A 27,599-nucleotide genomic window follows, 5' to 3' on the forward strand; every position below is an offset into this window, starting at 1 on the left:
GGTTACTGTTGGCAAGAAAGTGAGGTAGAAGTCTTCAAAGATGGTAGAAATGTGACTGCACCTGCAGCTCTGCCTCCCGTCTAAAAAAGAAACAGAATTAACATTCACCACAGAAYTAATGTTCAGCACCATGTGAGATGTTCAGTGGAGTAGGAGTTGGTCTGGTTACTGCATGACACCAGCTTTTATATCCCAACAGCAGCACTTGGGAATGCACAGAAATGCTGCATGCCGTCTGCGCTCGGACAGCCTGCTGGGGGCCCAGAGACCACGAGGGATGGAGTGTAAAGCTCTCCTCTGAACTCTAGCGCAGAGCAGCCCTTGCTAAAATAAATAAGAGCTATTAGCCTAAAATTCTGCCTGCTTCTTACTAACTAGCTGTAACTTATAGTTGGTTGCTACTCTGCCTGTTTATTAAAACCAGAAGGGTATTGGAAAGCCTTTGCATAGCAGTRGCATAACATTAAAATTCAGATTAAAATTAATATACATCTAAGACCAGAATAACTTGAAAAGGCAGGACACAAAGGAAACAAAGTTTAGACAAGGGCAAGGTGGTTCTATCTGCTCCTGTCCCTAGGCTGATACCATGTATAATCCATAAGCCTCACAGTTAAAGACATGTTTATACCAGTACAGAGTTCAAACTAGGATAAAGGCTAACAGACACCTGAGAGTGTCTCTTACCTTTGCGCTCTACTGAGAAATTTCTTGTGCGTAAGTCTGCGGTGTTTGAGATGCCACTGAAATGCCCACTCGCCTGCTACGAGAGTCACTAAGTCCCGTCAGAGCAGCCTAGAAAAAGCCGTAAGAAGTCAGAGCAGTAGCATAATGTCTTCAAGGAGCCCAGTCAGGTGTTTTTATTTGTTGTTGTTATTGTTGTATTACTCTTGTTTTTTGATTTAGCTAAGGAGTAAAAGGAAGTTTAAAACTAACCGTTAAAAAAAAAAATTACTCTTTTCAGAAACAAGTTAGCTAACACTCTGGTAAATAAATGCATACAGCATAGCTTCCCTCCTGGTAAGGCCTGTCCTCCTGCTGCAAGAGTTGCCTCTAAAAAGATTGGAGTAGATGAGTGAAACACTTTTGAAACACTCAAGAACAGAGTTTATTTACACATTAGGGTATTTACCTGTGTTTTTGTTAAATTCAGAGTATCATGAAGACAGAGACTCGATGAGCCCTGGGCTAGGAACAGCGAATCCGAAGGAGTGCTGCTGACGAGGTCATCCAGTGCATCGACTTGCCGCTTCAAGCTGTGAAGGGTGCCTTCCGTTTGCCGTTTCCCTCTGATTAAAACTTCTACTTGCTTGGACATGCACTGCCGGAGCTGAGCCTAAATAAAGCATTGGTCCTCTTTATATCCAGCCAGTGTTATTTTCAAGATGRTATTCTTTTAAAAAAAGTCTGATGACTTTAAAAGTCAGGCCTTAAGGGATTTAGTGTTAGATGCTCTTGTAAACCTCAAGAATCTGGTAATGGTTTTGCAAATTGGTTTTGCAAATTAATTCTTTAAATAATTTACCTCTTCTGAAGTCAGAAATAAAGCTGCAATTCTAAAGCCTTTAACGTTATTGGTTGAAGAAAGAGCAGCAGCTGTGCTCTGCTCTAACTGAGCCAAATGGCTTCAACTAAACTTAGCTATTTTTACTTGTAAAGATCAGGGGTACTGCTGCATTGTCATGTTGCTAACATACTGTAACATAAGTGAGGGACTCGTGGTGAAATACCCTTTAATGTGAACCGTTCTCTAGATAACAGCTGGTTTCTACAGTTTCTTTTACTATTGCCACCCAACAGGAAAGAGCRCTAAGATACTCTGCTCCAATTATGCACAAAGGGGATACTCAAGAGCTGCAGAACACTCTGGCACAGCCCTGTGTTGTTCAAGTTGTGTTTGGAAGGGACCTAGTGGACACATTGGCACGAGTGGGAAGAGAGATGTGCCACCTTCAGCCGATCTTCGTGATGCCGCAGTTTTTCTCGGAGAGCTTCTCCACGCCACTGTTCATCCTTTTGGATACAAAAGCACATTCAGCAATTGAGCAGCACTGCAAAGGGTACCAATACTGGCATGTCCAGCTCTAGCACCAGTAACACCTGCTTTTAAAAAACATTTTACCATTAAGAMGACTTTAGAGAAATCCAGCTTTTCTTCCAGCGAGAGCAGTCGTCTGTCAGTAGCTACAAATGGAGCAGTCTCCTCCAAGTTTTCTGATTCACCATGCAGGCTTTCCCTTATTTCAAAGGCTGCTTCCAGATTTTCCAAAAGTTCTGGGGATGGGCTTAAAGATTTAAGCCCTGTACTAATTTCATCTTTAATTTCCAATTTAAGCATCTTTGCTGCATCCTTTATTTCCCTTTGTCTGTTTTTCAGGTCTTCCCGAGTTTTAACCTGCACAGTAAAATACAGTCTTATCACTTTGGTAYCAGACTATAAATGCCTGGAATTTGGCTTTTCAGGTATACCTGTGTTTGCAGGGTCCTATAGTCCTGTTGGACCTGGCCAAGTTCCTTAAAGAGGCGCTTTGCTCGTTCGTGGTTATTGAGTGCTACTTGTTCAACAGCTGCTATGTCACTCTGCAGACAGTTGTTTTCATGGTTTTTCTCCTAGGAGAATTGCAGAGAGATTGCCTTTTACTGTGCGCGTCTGCTTCAGAGCAGTTCAGAGCAATCCAGAGAATCCACAGAGAACACAATTTCTTCAAGTTAAAACACACAACAGTATTAAATAGGAGTAACTAGGCAGGTATTGTGCAATACATGTTAGAAATACCAGTGTTTGCTTGCTTTAAATKCTGTCTTGGAATTAACTCATTACTTTTGCTCCCCTGGCAATGAAGTGGTGTATAAACAAGTAAACAAGAGACAGGACTTACAAACAGTTCTTTTTCCAGCTGGGTCCTCTGCACTTTGATTGCTTCTTTCAGACTCAAGATTTGTCTTTGCGCCTTCCTCCTCTCGGATTTTAGCTGATCTTGGAGATGTTTTAGCTCAGACTTCGAAAATTCCAGTTCTTTTTGGAGAGATGCAATTTCTTTATTTTTCTGTTGTAATTGTTGTTCTTTTTCTGAGAGGTGATGTTCTGCAATTGATTTAAAAATACGCATATAAGCAGAAATATAAGCATCTTGCCATTTTTTTTGGCATTTTCAATGTACATTAGCTATTTGTCTTCTGCTGAGCATTTTTAAGAAGCATTGGACACACAGTGGAAAGGAACAATCAGTTCACTATARAATTTTAGTTATTTGAGTAAATCATTTTAAACAATGAAGGCCCATACATAGTTAATAATATCTGTGTAATATATCTTACTGCTTTTTCTGACTGTTTCTTCAACTGTTGCACACCGTGACTCCTCCTTTTCCAGCTTCTTAATCTTTTCTTCTGCCAGTCTTACTTTTGCTATTGCCTCTTCCAATTTCTTTTCTTGCTCTGTTAGCTCCTTTTCTACTAGTAGTTTCTGATCTTGCAGTTTAATAGTACATTCTGCCATTTTTTTTCCTTCATACTCTGAATCTTGCTTGAGGCGATGAAGAATCTACCCCCCCGCAAAAAACAACAAAAAAGAAAAAGCCATTTCAAGCTTTATCCAGTACCAGCTCGATGAGAACAAATACTATCAGCAATAGACATTAGAGGGAAATTAAAGCAGGAGAAATCTAAAAAGAAAAATAAACTTTTTTTTTTTTTTTTTTTTTTTTTTTTTTTACCATTCCAGGTAGTGCACAGTTCATTCATTTTCTGGGAGAAATCAAAAGCAAAGAGGACTTTACGCAGCCGCCGGCAGCTGCCAGCCTGCAAGCCGCCCCGTTTCCTCCCCGCATCAGCCACGCAGGCCCCACAGCACCGCGCTGCCCGGCCATGCTGGGTGAAGGCCAAACAGCACACCAAGGCTCACTGCTTATTTTTACAGCATTTTGTTACCATTTCAGGAGAAGATGGCCCTGCCAAGAAGCAAACCAACCAAACAAAAACTCCCAAACAGTTCTTTGTTGCAACATGCTAATTTTCATTTAAACTTTCCTGAATGTCAAAGCTTTTCTTCTATTGCATTTCTCTAAAAGATGAGACTTTATGTTTCTTAAAGTAGTAGTATATTATTGTACACAAACCTCAAACTTCTTGCCTATATTGCATTTTCAGAGGTAAGGAAAAAGTGAGAAACTCCGCACAGAGTCATTACCGCTTCCTGCCTGGCGCGTTCTGTCTCTTTCTCTTGAATCTCTTTCTGAAGCTGCTGCAATTGGTTCTCCCTCTTTTTCTGCCTCTCTTGGCAATCCTTATGTTTCTTCAAACATTCCAGGATTTCTTCTTTCAGCGTTGCTTGCTCTCTAAGCAATTCATCCTGATGCCTTGTATTATTTTTCAAATCCTGCAATAGAAAATATATATTGAGTGACAAAACCAGCTGGTAAAAACAACAATTCTCACCCCTAACAGTTCACCAAAACTAACCTGTTCAACCAGTTGAAGCTGCTGTCTGGAGTCATGTAGCTCTCCTTTCAAGGTTTCCAATTCTTCCTTCTTTTCTACAAAAATATTTATTTAGTGAAAAATCAGCCATAGGTGAAATAACTAGGTGAATATAATTCTTGCTTTTCATAAACAAACAGTAGAAAAAGTTTCAACTTGACTTGCTAAATATTGCTTGTCTTTAGGCATTTGAGCATATTAGATTATTTAGCTTCACAAAGAATAGTTGTATTCCCTGTGGCCTTTAATACAGTTTGTTCTGAAATGTATTATATCTTTCGAAGACACTAAAAGTTATGTTTACCTTGAAGATGCTTCTGTATTATAGTGATGTCTTCATTCAGTGATTTTTTGTGCTTGTTTAGGAAATCTATCTCCTGCTGCAGATTTTTTACATCCGTTTCCATCTTCTCTATATTGGACAATGCAGTTCTGCTGCTATCTTTGGTAACAGTCAGATCTCTGTAAAATGGGAACATATATTCTTATTTTATTGAAAATATTTGATGAAGGTGCTTTAARAACAGCTACATTACAGGAATTTTGGGAGTTCAAGCAGATGACATCTTGCAGTCATGAGAACAAGACAGTTGTTCCATTCCAAACTTCACATTTYGCTTCTCCAAATACCTCTTATTGCAGTCACAATATTACAAATGCTGCTTTGCCTGTCCCCAAACACACACCTTCTGGTTTGTGACAGCTTGTTCTCCAAACTCCGACAGCCTTCTTCAAGTTTTTGCTTTTCTTTATTCAAAGATTCAATGTTATTTTGCAAAGTGTGCATTTGAGAAACCAGGTGTTCGTTTTCTTGACGGTCTTTCTCAAGTCGTTGTTTCTGCCAATCTACTTCTCCTTGCTGACACTGAAATAATCTCTGAATATTCTCCAGTGCTAGTTTTTCCTATAGAAGGAGACAGTGTGAACAGCATATTTACATGGTCAAGAAGCAGAACAAATTATTAACATCGTTAAATGCAACAGTATGCATTTCATTCACAAAGGTGATAAAAGGTACTATCTAGCTTGCATGTAACCAGTTATGTCCTGTTATAATGCAGTAAAAAGTGCCAGAAATAGCAATGCATTTATGAAAAAAGTTCAGGCAGCAGATAAAAGCAGGAGGCCTGAAGCTGAGGATTCCATTTCTTGTTGCATCACTAGTTAACCTGTTGTTTTTTCCCTATCCGATACTATACTAACTATAAAAGACATACTTACTTCTAGAACTGCAACCTGAATCTTTTCTAATTCATTGACTTTTTGGTCATGTTGTAGTTTCAAACCTTCAAGTTCATTATTTTCCAGCTGCAGCATTTCCAGAACATGTTTCAGTTCTAATAAGAAGAAAGAAACCCACAGTTATTATTATAAGCACGTGAAATGCTTTCTAGTGGCAAATAAATAAATAAATAAGCCCAAGGGGAAAAATAAATACAGAAATTATCCCTGGAAAAATTCATGTTTTCAACTGCTGTGTGTCAGACACACCAGGTGTTGTATCTAATGTTCCACTAGCAAACTGCAGGTTCCTATGTCTCCAGCCCTTCCCGTTTCCTAGGCAGACACATATTCTGTCCCAAAACATGGAATTAAGTACTTCCAGACAAAGCAAGTTGCAAGCTGCAGAAGGTAATATTTTCCAACAGGATATAAATATTGGAAGGAGATCCCTGTGTTTCCCCTTGCACCCAGTTAATTCTCCTGTGAATGTGGCACAACTGGCTGATGACTTTTAACCCCCACGTGTGCACCTAGCCGATGAGCTCATTCCTGATGCTGACTTGTAGGCCGAAGGCTCTGTAGGCTGAAAAACCAGAGTCACCAGCAGCACGGAACGCTGCCTCAGCACAAGTGAGAAGAACCTGCCAGTACTGTACAAGCTCTGAGAACTGCATGGATCACGCTTTCTCTGCAGTCAATCACAATATTTAAAAAAAGGAGTGAGGAAAGGTAGGCTGCAAAGACAGAGTTTAGAGTGCATTTCTTCTGATCTGCACAAAATCATATACAAATAAAGCCACAACATACCCATCTTATGCTTGCTAATTTGCCCRAGTATTCCTTGAAGATTTTCCTCTTCTTTTGCAATATCCTTCTTTATGAACAAAAGCTGTGTTCTTTTCTCACTAATCTGGATGTCCAGGTCTTTCCTCTCAATATTCAGCTCTTCCAGAAGAGATCTTATTTCCTGTGTAAATATGCCAAGGTTACAACAAATGCCATTATTTTCAGTCTGGTAAATACAGTTTTTGCTTAAACCTAAGTTCTARGAATTTATTCTGATTAATTTAAGGTTTTATAGTTACATTAATTGTGTAAATAAACAAAACGATGTAACACTTAAAGCCTTTTATGTTGACAACCTAAAGGAGTAAGCTCGTAAGGATTTTTAATCTACAAGCCTGACTGATGACATCCCTTAAGTAAATTGAGAATGGAGSAGAGAAAGACCTTTCTGTTGCGTCTTATGTAAACTGATCAAACTTTAAGAGCTGCTTGCCTCAGCAACATAAGTCATAACTGCCCTCATCAGAGACCTCTACTTAATAGAACTTAGTTCTCAAATGCTCGGAGTGCTACAAGGATCACTGAAACTGGAGAATTCTATTTCTTATTTCTGCACCTGGTCGAGCTCCAAGGCACACCAAAGACTTTAGACTGGCTTGTTCTCCTTTCTTCAGTAGATTTTAGAGAGGTGGCAGAAAACAAAACTGATTTTATACAAATTTATACTASTTTTTATACAAATTTCTGTGTTCTCTTCCATTCTTTTGCTTTTCTCAACCAGTGTATAATGAACTGAAAATTCATTACTTTTAGTTGGYGTCGTTTTTCATTTGCTTCATTCTCCCCATCTCGAAGAGCTTCTTTAAGGTCACCTTTCTTTTGAGAAATACAATCCTGAAGGACATTCAGCTCCTCTTTTCTTTGACTCAGCTGTTGCTCCAGAAGCAGCAGCTCTTGTTGCTGAGCATTAATCTRCAATTTTAACATAATGAGCATCAGAATTCTGTTTCTGTAGTTACACAGGTGGAAAAAAACACACTCAGRAAACCAAAACCTCCCCTGCAACACACTGACAAAGAGATACTGATATTATATATATAAAATATTGATATATATTTGGATAGTGTCATACGTCCACCAGAGCAATGAACTTCATTTGCTAGGACTGTATAATACGCCCAGACCAACACACTAAGTTCTGACTGCAGCCCTCTACCTCAAAGCATTAAGTTTTTTTTACTCTGAAATGCAGCAAGTTTTCATCAACTGCAAACTCTGAAATACATTTATTATGCAGAAAGGCTAGCAGGGCCAAGATCATGACCAACAGTCCTGAGTTCATCAAATATGTTTTACCTGATCTTTCAGTCTTTCCAGTTCAGTTTTCTTGCCTTGAAGAATGTTTTCTGCTTCCCTAAGGATTTGGAGGTGATGTTCTTCATTACCTTCTGCAACTTGAATATTTGCTTGAAGCTTCTGAAGGCTAAGAGTAAGGAGAAAAACATGCTTCAGAAGACACAAAAATACATTAGGTAGAACTTAATATTATATAAGCAAAGATATCCTTGTCCAATAATTCCTTACAGTAAATGAAAAATAAATACTCACCTTTCAGTCAGCATTTCTATCTTCCTGTTTAATGACTGGAACTCAGAATCTCTTGCGGACACCACTTGGTTGATTTCCTTCAAGATACCTTCTTGTTCAATCTTACGCTGCTCTAAATTCCTTGTATCTGCCTGCAATAGCCTAAAGAAGCATTTATGACTTTTCAGATTAACTTTTTTTGCAGCTCTTCCTCACAGAAAGCAGTATCTCAGYATCCAGAAGAATGCTGCTCTTCTCCTCAACGCCCCTGCACACAACCCCCCAGGAGCCCCAGAACCACGTACCTTAGCTGCTGATCTGCTTTCACAAGTTTAATGGCCATTTCCTGAGCCCTTCGCTCTAGCTCCTCGGCCTCAGTTTCAGTACGGGACAAATGCTGCTTGGCATGATTGTACCTTTGAATAGTATCTTTGGTCTAAAGCAAAAATTGAAGATTATTGAAACAACAGATTCCCACCAATTCTCTTACTCTCCTCACATCTATAACCTGAGGGTTAGCTGTTCAAAGATGACCTCCTCCCTGCTTGAATTCAACAGCTGCGTCAATATTCCAGCTGAGCCCTGCTCTGCATACTAATGACTTGGAATATTTTCTTCTCTCCTTCCCTGAGACTGAAAAGGTTCCTTCTCTTGGCAAGGATTGAGGCATTTCCTTCCAGCACAGGTCATCCAAGTTCTTAATTTCAAGAAAGGGTATTTAAAATGAAGACGAGGGGAAAAAAAAAAAAAAAAAGAAAATGGAGTTGTGTACTGACGTAACAAATGGTTAGGTAACCCTTCCTTACCTTTCCCCGTGTGCTCTCAAGTTCTATTTCAGCTTCTGCAAGYAGCCTGTCTGCTTCTCTAAGCTCTGACCGTCGCTTCAGAAGTGTCCTCTCTATACATTCAATTTCATTTGCAATATCTTCATGATGTTTAAGAGATTTTTCTAACTGTAATTCTGCTATTAGGTTGTCAGTGCACCCCTTGATAAAGTCTCTAGTAGGTCGGAAGACGATGAGCAGGGGGAGCACAAAACAAAAAGCAAAACAAAAAAAAAACAGAATTAAAACACAGAGTGCTAGAAACCTAAGAGTCTCTTAAAGTTACAGTCTGTGCTGTTGGCTATAATATAGAAATGCAAACATTAACTGTACTGTATCAAAACTGACTGTTACTAGAAAAAATAGCAGGATGTCTACATGATATTTTAAATGCAAACTAGTACAATATTCTTACTTCCGTTTGTGACGCTTCTGAGCTGCTCTCCGTAGCTCTGCTACCTCATGTTCCAGCTCTTCTCTTTCATGCACCAGATCTTCAATGTTTTGCTGTAATTTTTCCACCTCTTTCCATTTGTGATCAGCTTCCTCTGACCATTTATCTCCGTATTTCCGAGACTTTAGATGATACACRATGTCTTCTAGCCTTGAGACTTCATTCTCCTACATGCCGGAAATATGACAGTTAAATCTAGATCAGTTTTCTGCCTCAGTGCTCTAGAATAGCATATTTCAGACACAAAAGCAGCTTCAGGTAGCAAAGACCAGACTAYTAACATTAACAACGGAGCATTCTCATTAGCAAAGACTATGAGATCCAGTATCTTGCTAGAAGAAACTTTTTAACTCAATTAAGATTAAGCATAAGTCTAATTTTGACTTTGTTGGGAGGTTTTTCTGTCTCCTTACATAGAATCTGTGAAAGTAAGGATTTTTTTTTGAGGAAGGACACACTAAAAAGTGTTCCTCACTCATTAAGATGTCAATTGCATATGGCTAAACCTGCAGCCTACAGGCCTGTACCTTACCAATTCATGATGCTCAGGCACGTTGCAGTGAAGCACTCCAAGAGGAATGAGTGGGACAGAGAAACTRGCTGGCAGAGGGCCATAAACCACCTGGGCTCCCGCAGGAGGTGGSCCATAGATGACTGTTCCAGGAGCAACTGAACCTCCATTTGCTGGTGCAGAAGGAGGAGGACCATAAACCACCGTTCCCTGCGGTGCAGGAGCACCATCTGGAAGGACTGTGTAAATAACTGTACCAGGTGGGGGTACAAAGGGAGAGTCTTTTGGAACATAAGTATCCTCATTTCCTCCACCGTCTTCTTTCTCTCTTCTACCTTTAGGCAAAAAAGAAAAAATAAAGTCACTTTTTTCACTCTTAAAATAAAACATATTATTTAAATACACATTTTAAAATAAAGCATTCYCTTAACTGTGTACAAAAATGTAATAAATATTGCTTACACTAAAAGAGCTTGTCATAAATAAACATTTATGATTCATTCAAGTATACCAGGAAATTCCCTAAGGGTTCTACTCAAATCTATGATCTGACTTACCTTTAGCAGAATTTGCTTTGTACAGCCTAGTTCTGACTGGTGAATAAACCCAACATCCTCTTGGACTAGACAAGTCTTCCTTCCTGGCTTGCTTGTCCTGAACATGTCCTCTTTTGGGTGGGGATGTGCTGGAACACGGTAAGCCAACTCCAGAATCTTTTGTGCTATGAGAAGCAGGAGTTGAGACCTAAAGAAAAGCGAATGCACTTTAATATGAGACCCTGTATTCTAGAAGAACAGTTAGTACAAATAAATGTCTAGAACAAATAATGCTGTAGGCATTCCAAACACTTATTGTTCAGGAACAATTTAGTTATACTGTGCCTTCCCTTCTTCCCAAGTGTTATGCTGATTTTAAAAGAGTGTGCAGAGCTCCCATGCCATCAAGCAATACAAAATAACCTTTCTATGAAGCTTGACCTATGTCACAGAGCATTTCTTTTTAAGAAAAAGCGCAAGAACTATTGTCTGTGTTAGGGCAAAGGGGGATCAAAACCAGAGATTTATCAAATACAAAAAACACAGTCCTCCTTGCTATACCTTTTCCTTGCTGTGCTTTTTCCTAAGTTATCTTACAATATTTCACCTTGTGTAGTTTTTCCACCTTGTGTATATATACACTAGTCTTCTATTACTACAAGACTTAGTAAAGGCTTTATCCGGGAAAAATGAGTGTGCTTTATCAAGAAACATACTTGTACTCGTATTCAGTATTTCCTCCAACATCAGTATTCAGTATTTCCTCCAACATCTTCTGTTTCTAATCTACCAAGCTTGTAATGTACTTACTCATATCAAATTCATTTTCACATAATAGAATTCTGCTTTCTCACCTGTGATGATGGCCTGTAATACCAGTATCCCCTTCTTTTGAAGGGGTCTGTTATACTAGTGATGTAATCATTCTGGTAAGAAAGGGCATTTCTGAGTGCTGCAATTTCATCTTGCAAGTCATTAATTTCCTCCTTGTTACCTGTAAATTAATTACATGATATTATAAGCATATATGGGAAATTATTAAATCATAAATAAYGCTTCAATTAGAGAAACAAATTAAAGTTTTTTCTCATTGCTATGCTCCTAACCTTAAATTATAACCAAAAGAGAAATACTGAAAGGAAAAATCACTGAGTTTATACTGCAGGTAACTGATGAAAACAGGTGAAAAGTACTAAATTGCTAAGCAAAGAGGAACTCCTATAACTGAGATTGTACGGATCCTACACAATTTATTTCTAGGAGAGAATTCCTAGGATTAGTAGGAATCAGAGCTCTTAAGGTTAGGGAACAAACAGAAGTATAGTGAAGAAGGCAAATTCTTCTATATCTGTGCTTAACTGCAAGAAACAGAGAGAAAAAGCACATTACCTGTCCTGATGTTGTCCAACAACTGTCTTAAACGGTCAATTTCTGCTTTCTGTTGCTTCATAGCTCCATTTAATTTATCAATTTCAAACTTCTCAGAGCCTGACTCAGCCTGGTCACCAGCTTTCCCCATTTCATGCTGAAACTATTTAAAATGCAAGTTCAAATCAAAGCACATCAGTGAAAATTAGACTATGCTGGGACTTCTTCCCAAAAGCCCTATCCATTATTGCAAAAGTGATTATTAGCAGAAAAAGCACCCAGCCAACAACTTACTTGTTCYTCCTTTTCTTTTAGGAGTTGCTGCAGCAATTCTATTTCTGCTTCTGCTCGGGCCAGATCTTGAGCTGCTTGAGCTGCCTGAATATAGAACTCTTCAGCTTCCTCAGTTTCCTATAATTGCAATTTTAATTTGGGCTTTAGGTTACAAGAATACTTCGCAGGCTTGTAAATGTCTCAGGTCTTTTTTTGTTTTTCACAAAGCTAATAAGAAGCATCAGCACTAGCCTGTCCTGGGATTTAAGAAACTGGTAAGAAAAACCCGTCCCATTTCCAATGAATACTTTTCATCCTTTAGCTTTATAATATTTCTAGAGAGTATATGTTTGTATATGCCAAAAATACGACCATACCCAGACTGATTTCATTATAATGGTCATTAGAAAGCACAGCTTAATTAAAACAAACATTTAATTATCAATCTGTTGATTTACCTCAGCTCGCTCCTGGTTAATTCTGAGAACAGTACCATGAAGAGCCTTTAGCTGATTTTTAGCAATGGAGAGCTCTGTGGCTGCCAGTTTATCTGAAGTTATGATTGCTTTCTTCAATTTCTTCAGTTCTTTGTCTAGACTGACAAATTGCATTTCGGCTCTGGCATCATCTATCTTTTTCTGAAATCAGGAAAAAAAAAGATTGCTTTTTACCGGAAACCCATGTAAGAGATTTACTCTGGGTGTAACTTTTTCCAAACATTGTATCTCGTCTTGTATTGTGTGCATAAAACGTTAAAAAATCCAAAATCAAGGTGACCAATAAAATTTTGGGCAGAGGCAGAAAATTACATTTAACCTTGTGATTTCCTTTTGTATTTGATCTGGGGCTTTGAAAGTAAAACAATTTTTAAAACTTTAAAATATTATTTCCCTGAGCAATCAAATGCAGTGTATGATCTTATTCTTACTCGTTCCTACCTTCTTCTCTAAGTCTTCCAGCTGGGCAAGAATAGTCTCTTTTTCCTCATCTGCCTCTTGGAGCTGTTGATCAGCAAGGCCCTGAATTTCTTCCAAGCTTTTTATTTTTTCATGCAAATGTTGAATTTCATCCTCCAGCTGATGGACCTTGTTCTCATTCTGCCTGTTTTCAGATTTAACCTGTAATTGAAATAAATTACAAGAACAGCCTGGAAAGTGAAATTAATCAGCATACTTGTTACCAAAAGAGAAGGGATAAACAACTGTCTTGCCACTGTAACAATTGTATAAGTGTCCAAGTTATTTTAGTAACAATACACATCATGATTTTCTGAGATTTCTGATTATATTTATTCTTCTATCTATATTTTGGGTCTCTCTATTGCCTGTGAGACATACAATTGAGTCAAACTTCTAATTCACCAAGTAATCTGGCAGAAATTTTAAGAACTATTTACAACATTCACCACTCCAGGAGCCCAAAACGAACACTTATTTTGCTTTCTTTTAATGAAATTGTACTTCTCAAGAACGGAAGGAAACAAAACTACATATGATGTAAAACTCAAGCCTCATGTTGCAAGTTGCAATTTTTGCCTAAGCTGAAGTTGTCTTACTCTTGCTTTTGTAGTTTTGGGTGTTTTTTTTTTTTTTTTTGGGGGGGGGGGAGGGGGGTTATGTTTGTTATTTGGGGTTATGTTTTGTTTTACATGCCTGTCTGTATTTTTCCTGTACATCTTCCAGCTTATCTTGTTGAGATGCCATTTCTTCCTGCAATTGTCTCTCTCTAGCCCATGATTTCTCTCTTTCTCTCTGTGCATTGGCAAGGATGTTATTAAATTCCTTCTGCAAATTTGCAAGGCTTTTCCCTAAAACATCAGCTGAATTTTGACATCTGAAAGAAAAACAATGCAGGTTCTAAGATAGAAAAATCTCAAAAAGACAAAATAACAAAACCCAAAAGGTTAGTGCAAGCATTTAAGACAGTATAAGTGAGCACAGGTGCAACACCAAACAGTTTACACTGCACAGACAGGTCTCTCCCCCGGCTCTGTATTTTCCATTCTTCCTTTGTTTATTCCCATTATTTGTAAAAGCCCTGCCCAGGGTAGGGAAACCCAAGAGAAATGTGTATTTCCCTCAGTAATATAACTAGTATAATTAGTGAGCTCAGGTGATGCTCTTAATTAACCACAAAGTCTGAGCTGCCCCAAGCTGCATTCAGTGGGACGCAGTACATATACACCACGGCTCTTACGTACTTACTGAATTCACGTGCACAAATCCAATACTGTTTTTAAGGTTTTTACTCACTTAATCTCTCCAGCTCCCATCTGAAGCTTTTGTTTGAGTTCATTTATGCGTGCTAAGACTTCCTCAGGATGGAGCAAGTTATCAGCTGCATGGTTTAGCTGATTTTGAAGATCTTTAAGCTGTTCTTTCAGGAGATTATTGTCTCTCTGAAGACAGAAAAAAAAAWTTAAAAAAAGAAACAAAGAAAACAAAGAAACTCCACAGATTTCAGTGTCAAAAATGCCACCTTGAGAGTTCAATGACATTTTTCTAGTATAAATATACAAAAACAACAGTAACAATTACAAAACATGAACACTCCAAACCATCTTTGCCTTTTCCTCTATACTAAGAAGTACATAAATGCCAATCAGAATTGACTTTATCATTTTCTTAATTAATTAATGTCTTTGTATATGCAAAGCCCATTGACATAAACAAGCATGACAAATGTGTAGGGTCCCTAAACTAGAAAATTAAACTCAAGAGTCAAATACAAAAGAATATCAAAACTCAGTTTTACAAATCTTTTTTTCCTAAGAGCAACAGAGAAATGTACCACATATCAGACAAGTATTAAGGCAACAAATACTCAACCTGCAATTGTTTGGACTGTGAAAGGAGTTTATAATTTTCTTGTTCTTTTTCTTCTGCTATTTGTGCTTTGGTCAGAGCATTCTCCAATGCTTGCCTTTCTTTTTCAAGTTCAGCTTGCAGGGCTGATCTTTCCATCTACATACACCAAAAGACTTCAGATTAAACCTAGTTCTTGTCCCAAATCTCACCCCCATCATTCTCCAGAAAAGAGAGATATTTCTTAAATTAATAGATAACTCCTCTTTAAAAAGCATTCCCAAATCCTCTGCCAAACCTGAACCTCCAGAACCTTAACACAACATTAACAGCTGTATTGTTTAAACACCAGCATGGCCAAGACTCTCACCTGGGTCCTTAGCACAAACACACCCTACCCAGACAGAACTGACAAACTTTTATTTCTATTTTACAAGGAATTTTCAATTTTCCCTTGAAACACCACTTCTTCAAATATGGGTGCAGTTATCTCTTTCCAGAAAAAAGCCAATTATTATTTCTGTTTAAATGGGGTGAATAATCTCTGCTGAGAGTCCTCAGGTAAACCATACCTTATTTTGAATCTAAAGTTATAAAYCCTAGTGAACTGATACCATCTTCCATTTTATGCATATCCAACCTATTAGCTATTTGTAAGTCAATGTTRGAGACATTGCCTGGAAAAGCTTTTTTCTACCACTTCGATTAACCCTTTGACAGYGTAGCAGTCCTGTTCTTACCTGGCTAAGCTGTTTTAGTCTTTCCAGTTCTTCCTTTTGCTGATTGGCTTCACTCTCTCTGTCTCTTAACTGGGCTTCCAGCTCAGCCTCGTAGGCACTGATGTCCCCCTGTGCATCTCTAAGCGATTCATTTATTTCTCGTTGCTCCTGGAGTGCAGCTTCAAGCATTGCTATCTCCTAAAATTTTACATTCTTTTCAGAAACATATACCCAGKAGAGCCTGCATTGCCTCTCTCCCTCTATTACTCAGGAACTGACAGTCAATTTTGACCTACCAGCTGTCACATTGAGACACTACTGCTAATCTCTAACCATACAGCCACAAAAGCCACCCAAAAAGAAACATACACTTAAGTCAGGTAAAAAAACGCTATTTTAACAGACTTTCTAGAAAATTTAAACTGAAGTTAGCAAGATCTAGCCTTGAGTAGTAGACATTTGTTTCTGCTTTAAGGTATAAATAAAACTAATCAGTATAAGACATCTCTTCAGACAACTGCATGATAGGAGAGACACAAGCAATCATATGCACAGGCTGGACTAGTTACTAGTTGTCACTAATATGATTCACTATGACACTGACTGCAAATCCATTTTCAGTCAGTGCTGAAAGGTAATGCCTGCACTTCCAAGGCACCTTCTATGATGCACACATTTACTGTATGCTTCTGTTTTTAAAGGCTAAATGTTGTTCTTAATACATATGAATGCATCTGACAAAAGTTACTATATCAGAAAATAATTCTCTCCAAGAAACAGTGGTCTGACACCCCCAGGTCTATCATTTACTTATATTCTCAAGTTTAAGCTTATATGTCTGAAGTTGGGAAGAAATATAGTATTTAGCCTTACTTTTTTCATATTTTCTGCATCCATGGCAACTGTTTTCAGGTTGTTTCTTTCCTCCTCTAGTTCTGCCAGTCTTTGTAGCAAAGATGCCTTATCCTTCTGCAGCTCCTTACATTCATCACTGGCCTGCTTTGCCTGACCCTTCACACTTTCAAGGTATTCCTGCAATCCAGTAATAATACCTTCTAAATCCCTTTTCAGTGCTTCATTTGTTGCTATTTGACCTGTAGAAATGCAAAGTAAATTCAATAGTCAATGATTTATACCTATTTACATGACAAAACAAATTGCCATTCTCAGTCTTCTTTAAAATGTTCTACTGGAGGATGCAATGAAAAAAAAAAAAGTAACTAGCATGCAACCAAAATACCATTTCTACTCTAAGGGCTAGAACATAGCATTTGCCTCTCATCATACTGACCTGACCACGGGAAAACTTTTATACATAAAGTTTATGCAAAATAAGGACAATTAACTACATTTCTTAAGTCATTTTTGAAAATTTAAGAGGACCAAACTGACACACATAAAAAACACCTCTCTGCAGGCTAAAATTATACGAGTGAGTCTCTTAACCATGAGCTTGGGTACGAGCTGTGTAATTGTTCATTAGTAGCTCTGATACAGGCACATGCACCTGAAGCAGAAACAAAAAGACARCATCATAATAGCACTGCAGTTTCAATACTTCACTCAGACAATAAAGAGAAGAACAGTCCTCTCCTCTGTTGTAATAACAAAATTGTGAACCAGAAGGATATGTTAAACAAACAAAAACCACTTAACTCGTATTTGATCAAGGGCCTTCATGTCCTGACTCTTTTATTCCCCACAGCAACAAAGCAGTCATTTAATCAAAGCAGTTTTCTTGGGGTGGTGGTTTTTAACACATCACCCTCCCTTAACAACTCATAGAGAGCTGAACATAGTAGGAAATAAATAAATAAATAAACAAACAAATAGAAAAAAAAACAAACACCCTTTTCCTTTTAGGTCATCTCGGAACAATCTTCAACTTCTTCCTACACCTTTTGCACATCATAGAACCAAATCCAACACAAAACTGGATCTTCAAATTCAATCATTATGTTATCCAAAATACAAGAAATACTCCAAGGCAAAAAAATTACCATCAGTGAGTTGTTGCTCCAAGTCCTTGATTTCCTCTGTTTCCTTAGCAATCCTAGAAAGCATTTCATCCAAGCGACTCTCAAGCTGTTTGTAATGTTTGTTCGTTATATCAAGCTGCTGTTCCTTGCTTGTTTTTTGAGCTTTCATGTGTGCCTGGAAATTACAGTTGGGAAGGTAAAGTGGGAAGTCAATATGGAATAAAAGAGGTCAGCTCAATATTTATCTCTGTTCTCCTGCTCTGCCTGTCTAACAGCAGCACAAGTGCAGCGCACACCTTGCTGTGCTTGGCTCTCCCTGCACCATTAGCACCCCACAAAGAATCCCGGTGAGATAAGCAGGCGGCATGAAAAACGTCTCTCTCTTGCCAGGGAAGATAACTGCCCACGTAAATTGGTCCTCACAGCTACTGCCTTTCTTCCTGACCTTTACTTTTTATTATATTATTTCCTCTTTTAGTCAAGAACGAGCACAATTTCCCCCAGGGGCTTTCACGCTGTCATCCCGCATTGCCTTCACCACAGACCATGCTTCAGGACTTATCAGCTCATCATCCAGGAAAAATAATACTCTAGACATCAAAGACAGGATAGGCAGAATTATTTTTCTATTTCTGAGAAGCACACTGTGTCCACAGCTCACAGACCTGGTCAAGATTTCGTGTGTTTACTATGAATTTAGCTRTTTGTTTCAGTTGTATACAAAACTAGATTATCAACACAGCATACGGCTACCTGTTTCTTGCCAGTAAGAAATAACTGACAAACAACTCAGCTGCCAAAAAAACCCAACAACTTGGCAACAGACACACTTTATACTTGCTTTGATGAAAACTAAATAAAATTAGCTAATCAAGAAAAAAGCACAAATCAAGCTAATACGAGAAAATTTAAATTACAAGTTATCAGAAAAGTCACTCATAAAGTTGCTTCTGTAACCAGTGTCTAGAAATATGTAGCTTTATGCTTTAACACACTAGAAACRCAGCAAGCTATCTTTAAGTTCCGTATGAACGCATTTTAGTTGTCACCTGTTAAAGACAAACTAACATCCGTCTTTCAAAGATGTAACTTCAAGAAGCACAATCCAAGCAGTGCGCGGCTGCTGAGTCATTTTGCTGCAGCTGCTGAATCTCACAAGAGGACTGTTTAAAAAAAGCCCACACTTACAGCTTCGCTTTTGTCTTTCCTTCCTYGGGCACTGCACGCAGAGCGCGCTGACCCTGCTCTAGCGCTCATTGGAACCGATCTCTCCGGCGCAGAAAGTGAAAAACATGCTGGGTCTGCAGCTTTCCCCGTGCACCCGTTAGCCCGCAGCTGGATCCCAGCGCAGGGAAGGAGGGAGGCAGGGAAGGAGGCAGGGAGSGACGCAGGGAAGCAGGGAGGCTCCCGCAGCCCCGCTGGCTGTGGCGGCTCCGGAGGCGATTGGCCCCGGCCTCGCTTCCTGTGTTGTGATTTAAAGCATGGAGGCAGCGCAGGGCCGGGCTACAGCRAGAACAGGCCCGTCCGCTGCTGGGGATCCTGCCTAAAACACACACTTCCTTCTATTATTTTATTATTTAACYGCTGCTCCATAAATATGATCCCCTCTTTTATTTTTTTTCCTCTGATTTTTAAACACAATCTGACAGAGCTGAAAATCTCTGATTTTTAAACACAAACACATAAATCCATTTGCTGCGGTTGAATAAATAAAATAAGTTAGAAATCAARTCTTACTTCTACAATCACCATGAATGCAAGACTAGCAAGCTGGAGCATCCAGCCTTGCCCTGTCATGAAAAAAAGACCTCTATGGAAACTTGTTGAATGTATCAGTAATTGCAGGACAATCTGACACGAGCAAAAGGACATCTGTTCCCACCAAGAAGATATTGCATGTCTTTTCAGTGTCAGAGCTTCTTTTGGAAGATTGGTTCTAGTTTGGGGATGCTGAACTGTCTTTGAAAGCTGAAGCTGTTGCTGCCTGCAGCTGTCTGCAGTTCACAGCTGTGAGAAGCTGCCAGCGCTTCGGTCACGTCAGCTTCATGTGCTACCCAAGTAGACTTGTAGGCCCATCTCTGACAAAGAGACTTTTGAGCAAATGCAAGAGGTTTCTGACAAAACAGGACTTTAACTATAGGCCTGTTACAGCTACACTGACCTTTACAAATTTAATGTCAGATCCTACAAAAGATGCCTGACTCTTTCAGTAAACAGAAATTCTTTTCTTCTAGGGCTCTGCATATATATACATATGAACTAAAAAAAAAAAATAAAAAAAAAATAAAAAAAAAAAGCTACAGAAAACTACAATTTCATTTTACTTACATGTCTTGGATCTTTAGAATTTACAGAAGCAAGAAAGTTCTGCAAGTCTTCAAGTTCTTTCTGCTTTTTTCCTATTTCTCTTTTCTCTTTCTCTATCTCTTTTTCCAGTTCTAAAGCTTCCTTTTGCAGCTGATGCAAGATTTGTATCTTGTTACACAATTGCTGCTCAAGATCTTCCTTGTTGGCCATTGATATCTGGAGGTTGGGTAAAATAYAGATACATTGGAAATATACAACTGATTGGGAACACTTAAAAAACATCCAAGACTTCCAAGATCGTTTAGGGGCCCATTGTGCACATGTAAATTCATGTGTCATGCACAAAGAAAAGAAATACCCACACAACCCTCCCCCCTAYACACAAATGTTCATCTTTGCATACTTTTTTCTGAGTCAGAGCATCTTCCACTTGTCGTAGTTCTTCTGTTACTTTTAAAACCTGTTGCTCAGCATTTGTTATTGCACTTTGCAGTTCTTCTAGTCTTCCTTGTGCTGCAGGCAAACAAATAAAAAACAAAATCTATTTTAATGTTACATGAAACACCAATACACTTTTCTTTCACTGCTTTAACTAAAATGCAACTTTCTGAAAGGATGACAATCAGAGCTAATATACTCTCATGTCTCCAATTCATGCCCAACAAGCTTTTTGGTAGGTTTCGGTCCAACAAGTGGTATAAATGGGAGACTTCCTTAGCATTCTTTTTTCAATATAAAATTTAATTCTTTTGCAGTGAATCTATGTTTATATTAAAATAACAGCAATCCTGACCCAAAATGCATTAAACACAATATGTTAAAGGTTGAAACTTCTAAGCACCATCAGTATTCACGTCAGACTTGTCATGTTTTAACAGTGAAAGAAACACCAGTACATATATTTTAGTTGATAAATTCAACATTTTACCTGAATTAATCTTTTTCTCTTTTTCCTCCAGTTGTTCATCTAGAGTTTGAAGCTGCAATTTTAGCTTGGGGTTCCTATATAAGTCATCTTCATCTAGTTGCATTTTTCCAATCTTCACGTACTGAGCTTTATTACCAATATAACTCTCTCTTATAAACATATTTCTTTTGTATCTGGCCTTACCAATATATGGGCTTTCACCAGGAACATCATCAAGTTCAACATCCTGAAATGTACAGAGAAAATTTATTTTATGTTATTTATATCTGTCTGTATTAAAAACATGGCTGCATGTTTTTAACTTGTAAGATGCATTTAACTCTCTTAACAAACATACACAAAGAAAAAAATTAGCCTAAAATCAGAAAAAGAAATAAAAAAGAAAAACAAAAAGTACTTGACCATGCTTGACTTTTCTGGCCTTTAACACTCTTGATTTTACAAGGAAAATAAAAATAAGTAAACAGTSTACTGATACTGACAGACACGTTAGCAATTAGCGTATGATCAATTTATTAAATGGAAACAGGTATTTAACTGGAAGAGTCTTTCTTAATACTGTAGACTTAACACTTCTCTAGACTTATATAATCATACCACTATACTGTTTCTCTGAAACTTTACTCAAATATATTTAAATTTGAAAACCTTCACAGTTAATGATCACTGATCTTTACATACTTCTGTTATGCAGACTCCCTTCATTCAAGTATCTCTAAAAAGAAAATTTCAATATTCTAAGTACAACAGAGGTCAGCTCTGTTGGTAAGAAGGGAAAAAAAAAAGCCAGAAATAAGGACAAACATTTGCTTCATTCCTGGTAAGAATGAAAAGTTTATTCACTGGCTCTGCCCAGTTAAAGCTCATATATATGTAGGCATGCATACTAATATTCAAGCACAAAATGTCACTCATTTAACAGATTATTCATTTTAACTTTCAGTAAGAAAATATGTTCGAGTTATGTATCTTGTGATTTTCAACAGTGAATTTCACATTTTATACTTAACTCTTTTTGAAGCAGTGTCTATCAAATTATGGAAAATTAATTTAATGGTTATTCTAAATTTAAATGCAAGAAAAAATAAATCTTTTCTCACTTCTGTTTAAAATCATTACCTCTGATGGAAAATAACTTAATGGCTCAAATTTTGCATCAATCTTATAAAACGCCAGTTCCTGCTCCAATTCATACTGTTTCTGGCAAGCTCGTGTTAGCTCCATTGTTTTCTGCTTTAGCTAATAAAACAATAAACAAAAGTGAGTTGCATTCATTCAGAAGTCATCATTATCATATACATTTCAATGCATTAGAAAATAAGGAAGAACAAAATTAAAGGGCTAAGATTCTGTATTTTGGGCCAAAAATAATACAAAGCACAACTTCATTATGAGATAAATTACAACAAACAAGAGCAGACAAGAACTCCACAACTAAAATAACACAAAAGATCACATGAAAGACCTTTTAAATATWTATCTTATAGAACTACAGGTTTTGATGCATCCAAGGTTTGAAAATAAATCCGTAAAATCCACACTACATTATTATCAATGTAATTGCTGCTACTAACATGCAATGGTAGCCAACTCCTTATAAGAGAAATAATCTTGACATGTGAAAAGTATCTGAAGTCTATGTATTTCACTGCAGGTTAGCCTTATGCTGGTTGGGGTTTTTTTGTTTTTAAAACAAAGCTCCATCATGTGATTTTTTTTTAATCACCTTTTCATGCTGAATAACTGAGGGAGAACACGCAGCAGAACTCCAATAGACAGTGGAATGCAGAGGACTAATGGAGGGAAAAAAAAGGAGAATAGACTAGGATACAGGAAAGACTTAAAGAAATCTCAAAACAAAGAAAATCAAAACAAGTAATGCCATGCAAAAATGAATGGAGTTTAAGAACAAAAAGCCTTTGAGAAAATAGCATTCAGAGAGAGACTTAATACAACAGCTTATATAAAAGTTCTTAATCCATTAAACATGCAAATAAATCCTAGAAATAAATATAACTGTGCAGTCCAGGAGCACACGGGGACTACCTTTAATGAGGAATAAAGGCTCTGTAGAAAGGGAACTGTGACAAACCAAGACACCAGCTATAGGAAGAAAGAAGCAAGCAGAGTTTGTCATCCAAAGGACAAGAGTAGGTTAAGTTGCAAAACATATGCTGCTAAATCTCACTATACTGAAAACTAAATTTTAGATATATGCTGCCAGTTAGTAAACATATTGACAGAAGAAACAGTTGTAGGAATAGTGGCTGTAAAGAATTTTAAGGATAAAATTGTAGAAGACAAGTCTAACAAGTATGATACAATGGCTTTAACTGGCCTACAACTATTCACACACCAGGTGTGCATACACGTATTTCATTTTACCCTTCACTGCAGCATCACTTCACAAGTCTGAACAATTCAGGAGCTTCAGTACACTGGCAATTTAGCAGCTACAAGATATTTAATCTTTCACCAACTGACAAAACTGTAAACAATAAAAAAAGCCTATAAACAAACACTCTACTATAAATTACATATTACAAAGATGGTAATAACTGCTTGTTCAATCTACTTACTCCTTCCACAGAAAGGACATGGAAGAACTATTGGTGAAGGAATAATTTCTCTGTACAAAGTTGAAGTGTCCTCTATGTTTTACGGCATCCAAAATACTTATCTCTCAAATTTAACCATAAAATCTCCACTCATTTAAACTCTCCTATTGATAGTAGGATTATATTTGTTAACAGTCAGTACTAATTCCTTAGTGCAAGTGATTATCTTACCAATTCATTTTTGGTGCCCAGGTCCCTTTGTAGATCTTCATAGCTTTGCTTCTGTTGCAAAGTCTTTTCTCTTAATGATTTATTCACTTCATCTTGATGGTGAAGCTGATCAAGCACTTTGGACTGTTTTACTTTAAGGTTCTCCATCTCCTTTACTGTATTTTCCAACTCTTTTTCTAATTTTTTTATTTCTTCTGAAAAACAATGCAATAGAAACATCCGTATAGAAATCTTATCCATCTAAACTTAAATTTGCTATCATTCATTATAGCTCTAGAATATTACTATTACCTATATTAAATCTCTCTAGAGCTTCTTGCCTGTCATGACTGGTCACTGGCTGTCCCTCCAAGGTCTCCAGTGCTCGCAAGTGGAATATGGTGTACAAGCGGTAGTGAGGGAGAGTTGCAACTGGATTGTCGGCAAGAGATAGAGAAGTCAGATCTTGCAGAGGCTTCAATTTAGCAATATCATGGAGCTAAATCAAAGACAAATTGGTACAACAGTTAGAAAATCTTCCAAGAACAACTAAACCCCCATCATAGAATTTCTGGTTGTATATTAATTAGATTCATATCAAAATGTCTATTTTAATATTTATGCTAAATTGGTATTTCTAAAAACCTACCAAAACACATAGCACTATGGCTGGCTTTCTGAAATCAAACTCTTTCTTCTAGGAAAAAAATATCAAGGCAAAGAGAACAAACTTCAAGTTTGACGTTGGAAATTACAAGATAGAAAAGTGTTTATCTATAATCACTTACTGATGATACTTTATTCTGTTCCAAATTAAGAATGCGCAGGGATCTCAATTTCTTCCCTACCCACAAAGGAATGTGCTCAATCTCATTCCCTGCAAGATTCAGCTTTTGTAGATTCTGCATGTGTTCTATACCTTCGATTTTACTGAAAGCAAGAAGGGAAACATAATTCATTATAAAGGAAAGCAAAGTTACATTGCATCTAAGGTATTATGGGCAAATCCTTCTTCAACTATTTACCATCCATGAAATAGGAAAAAAAAAAAAAGTTTATTACAACAGACTCACAATTTAAAATAAAGCAACCCTGGTGTAATTTAAGTGTTAAATAGGAAAAAAAAAAAAAAAAAAAAAAAAGATAAGATTATTCTAAAGGGGCACCACAAACTAGGCTCTTTTGGCTGTATTATTTTTTAAACAGAAACAAACTGTATGTAACTGGAGTCTCAAAATATACCATTAGCAAAAGCAAAAACTACTCTGACCTCTTCATTTCCTGTTAAGAAAGGAAGTTGTGTGAATGCAACATATATAAAAAAAAAAAAAAAATTAGTGTCTTGCACACTTCCTATTGTTAAACTTCTTTACTGAAGTTGTGGCTTCTACTGTGAAGTCAGTCTTGCATAAAAAGATCTTACATGACTAATAGAAAAATTAAAGGAAACACGGAATTTTGTTATGGCTTGAACCATTTTTCTTCAGCATATTTTTTCATTACTCAGATATAATATCCAACTTGCAAAACAAGGAAAGTGAGAAAACAATTCAGCAAATTTTTTCTTACCTGATTTTGTTGTAAGACAAATTGAGTTCACGCAACTTCAACAGTTTATCCAACTTCTCAATCTTTTCTATTTGGTTGTTACTGATATTCAGTGACTCTAATTTAGAGCATTTTTCCAAATTTTCTATGTACTAAACAAAACAAAACAAAACTCTATTACTTATCATTACAACTGTGCTGCTTTTTAATGAGTAAGGTAGTTTTGGTTCTATAAAACTGCTTGTAGAATTGGATTAAGATAACTACTTACCTTAAATTTCTTGTCCCCATCCTTCACCAAAGAAAGATTCAGTGAGCTTATATATGCCAAATTTTCCTGTTTTGATAAAGTTTTTATAAGGGATTCTGTAATGTACCTAACTCCTGGATTAGCTCCGTTTTCAGCTGAAATTAAACAGAGAAAATACCTTCAGTGGTGATAGAATCAATGAGCTTTATTTTGCTTTTTTGCATTGSACTGAGTACAGGGAAAAAATTGAAAATTGCTCCCCAGCACAGGCCCAGAGAAGCTGCAAAAGCATTTTCATTACTGACACATAAGTAGGTATTTGGCTTTTGGAAAAAGTATAGCATTTGTCTTCCCAAGTTGATCTTCTCTCCTGCTGCAGAATATAAGAAGTAAAGATTTCATTGTTCTACACAGAATCGTATGTAGAATCATGACTATCATTTCTGAATTTTGAGTACCAAGAGATAAAACCATCTCTAAATTAYGGAGCTCGCAGAATATTGGCTTTGTATGCTTTCTGTATGTACTTTAGCAACAGCAACTATTTATACGATACCTTCATGAAACTGATTCTCAAAAGTAGCTTCTATATTTCTTGCTGTAACATGATGTTGTTGGTGTCTCTGCTCCCTGCCTTTGCGAGGAGATGGAGATGCCTGCTGGCTAAGAGGTGATGGTGACCTGGTACTTGAACTGACAGTAGACATTGGACTAGGTGTCCGAGAAGCTGGCATCTGCCTTTCCGCACATACCGCTGTGTGTACCAAGCCTCTCTTCATTGCAAAAGATAGATGCTATCGTACGACGAGTAACTGTAAGAACAGAAATAAATATTTGAGATTTTCAAAGTCTATATATACCCCTAATTCTTAACAGGTTCCATGCCAACAAAGGTGCTACAGAATCATGTTTCTTAAGGCTCTGTACCGTTATATTTAATGACACAGTTTCTTATTTCAGATGATACACCACTTTGAGCACTATAAACGTKATATTTTAAAAATGATTTTTTTCCATAAAGAATAAATTTCTAGCAGTGATCCACTGYCAAAAAATAAAACCCACATTTAAAACAGTTCTCTAGTATGTTCACTTAGCATGCATGAAATCATAGTAGGATAGATAAACATTAGGAACTGGCTGAAATATTTTGTAGTTTTTGTAACTATTTTACATCTTGGTAACTTGTGCTGTGCTTTATGGCTTAGATGAACTCTCCCTTTTTACAAACACCTAAAACTGGCCAGGAAATTCCACAGAATTTTAATACAAACCTCTCTGAAAGAATAATATATTTCCCCAGAGGGCAAGCAGAGAAAGACTCGTGTCCTCATTCTCTATGTGAAATCCCCTGTAGTTACTATCTTCCGGTGACTGATTTTTACTAAATTCTGGACCAGGCAGAAGAATATTTTTAGCCATTCTTCAAGATAAAAGCATCTGCTTTTAATTTGTCCTTTTCATGATAGACAGGGCAAACTGCTCACATGGCACAAAGCTTAAAAGCCTTTTTTCATTACTGTGGAATTATGACCAYGTTAAAAAAGAAAAAATGAGAGAAAATGAGAACACTGCCCTGGTCTATCTCCATATTTAGAGACATGACTCGTGTCATTCAGAGGCCAGAAAATGAGGGTTGTAGGGGGAGGCGAGGGGAAGGAGGTGATGAGCTAAAGCAAAACCCCTCACAGGCGTTTCTTAGCGAGCTAAGGAGGGCAGCTGGGCACTTTAATGCCATTTCCTGAGGAGAAAGGGTGCATTTACAGGCAAAAGCACACCCGAAATCTCATGCTGAAGGCGGGGAGGGGGTAAACTGAGGTAATTTGGCCCCGCGCGCCCGTTAACGGCCGCCGCCCCGCCCCGCGCGCCCCTCCCGCACCTGAGGGGCTGGCGCCCCCGCCGCCCCGCGCGGGGGGCTCCGCTGAGCGGCGGCGCCGCGGCCGCAGGCACGGACGGGAGACGCCGCTAGCCGCTCAGCGCCGCTTTGATTACCTGCGTTGACATGGTAACGCCGTTCCGCCGCTTCCGCCGAGCCGCCGCCGCAGCCAGAGAGCACCGGGCTCGCGGCGACCTCCCGTCACCGCCCCGGCTCCCCGTGCCCCGGCTCCCCCGCCTTCCCTCCCTGCGCCGGGCGCCTCCCCACGCGCGAGGCCCCACGTGCTGCGGCTCCTTTAAGAACGCGGCGCCATTTTGTCTAGCTGTTGGCAAGCCGCTTRGGGGAAGGCGGGGGCTGCAGGGCAAGGGACCCATGGGG

At 38.1% G+C, this 27,599-nt stretch overlaps 1 protein-coding gene across 1 annotated transcript; it reads right to left on the reverse strand.

The window, feature by feature from the left end:
• Positions 1–696: 696 nt before the first annotated feature.
• CNTRL (centriolin) lies at positions 697–27,383 on the reverse strand. The gene is made up of 43 exons (XM_026049539.1): positions 27,338–27,383; positions 25,902–26,157; positions 25,367–25,500; positions 25,117–25,247; positions 24,336–24,477; positions 23,860–24,046; positions 23,569–23,762; positions 21,899–22,018; positions 20,780–21,005; positions 20,255–20,364; positions 19,873–20,067; positions 17,566–17,719; positions 16,439–16,659; positions 15,587–15,763; positions 14,871–15,005; positions 14,295–14,440; positions 13,695–13,875; positions 12,981–13,160; positions 12,501–12,680; positions 12,064–12,180; positions 11,791–11,932; positions 11,256–11,395; positions 10,423–10,609; positions 9,887–10,200; positions 9,316–9,521; positions 8,883–9,075; positions 8,382–8,512; positions 8,098–8,238; positions 7,846–7,972; positions 7,297–7,461; positions 6,511–6,670; positions 5,701–5,816; positions 5,166–5,383; positions 4,784–4,941; positions 4,462–4,535; positions 4,190–4,378; positions 3,319–3,544; positions 2,880–3,085; positions 2,470–2,610; positions 2,123–2,395; positions 1,951–2,013; positions 1,133–1,336; positions 697–795 (listed from the first exon to the last, which is right to left on the reverse strand). Exons 2-43 carry the CDS (start codon positions 26,122–26,124, stop codon positions 697–699), a joined length of 7,026 nt encoding a protein of 2,341 aa, XP_025905324.1. The 5' UTR covers positions 26,125–26,157; positions 27,338–27,383.
• Between the last annotated feature and the right edge of the window lie 216 nt (positions 27,384–27,599).

Source organism: Nothoprocta perdicaria, unplaced genomic scaffold (assembly GCF_003342845.1).
Source record: "Nothoprocta perdicaria isolate Ctin4 unplaced genomic scaffold, notPer1 scaffold_6, whole genome shotgun sequence".
Lineage (NCBI taxonomy): Eukaryota > Metazoa > Chordata > Aves > Tinamiformes > Tinamidae > Nothoprocta > Nothoprocta perdicaria.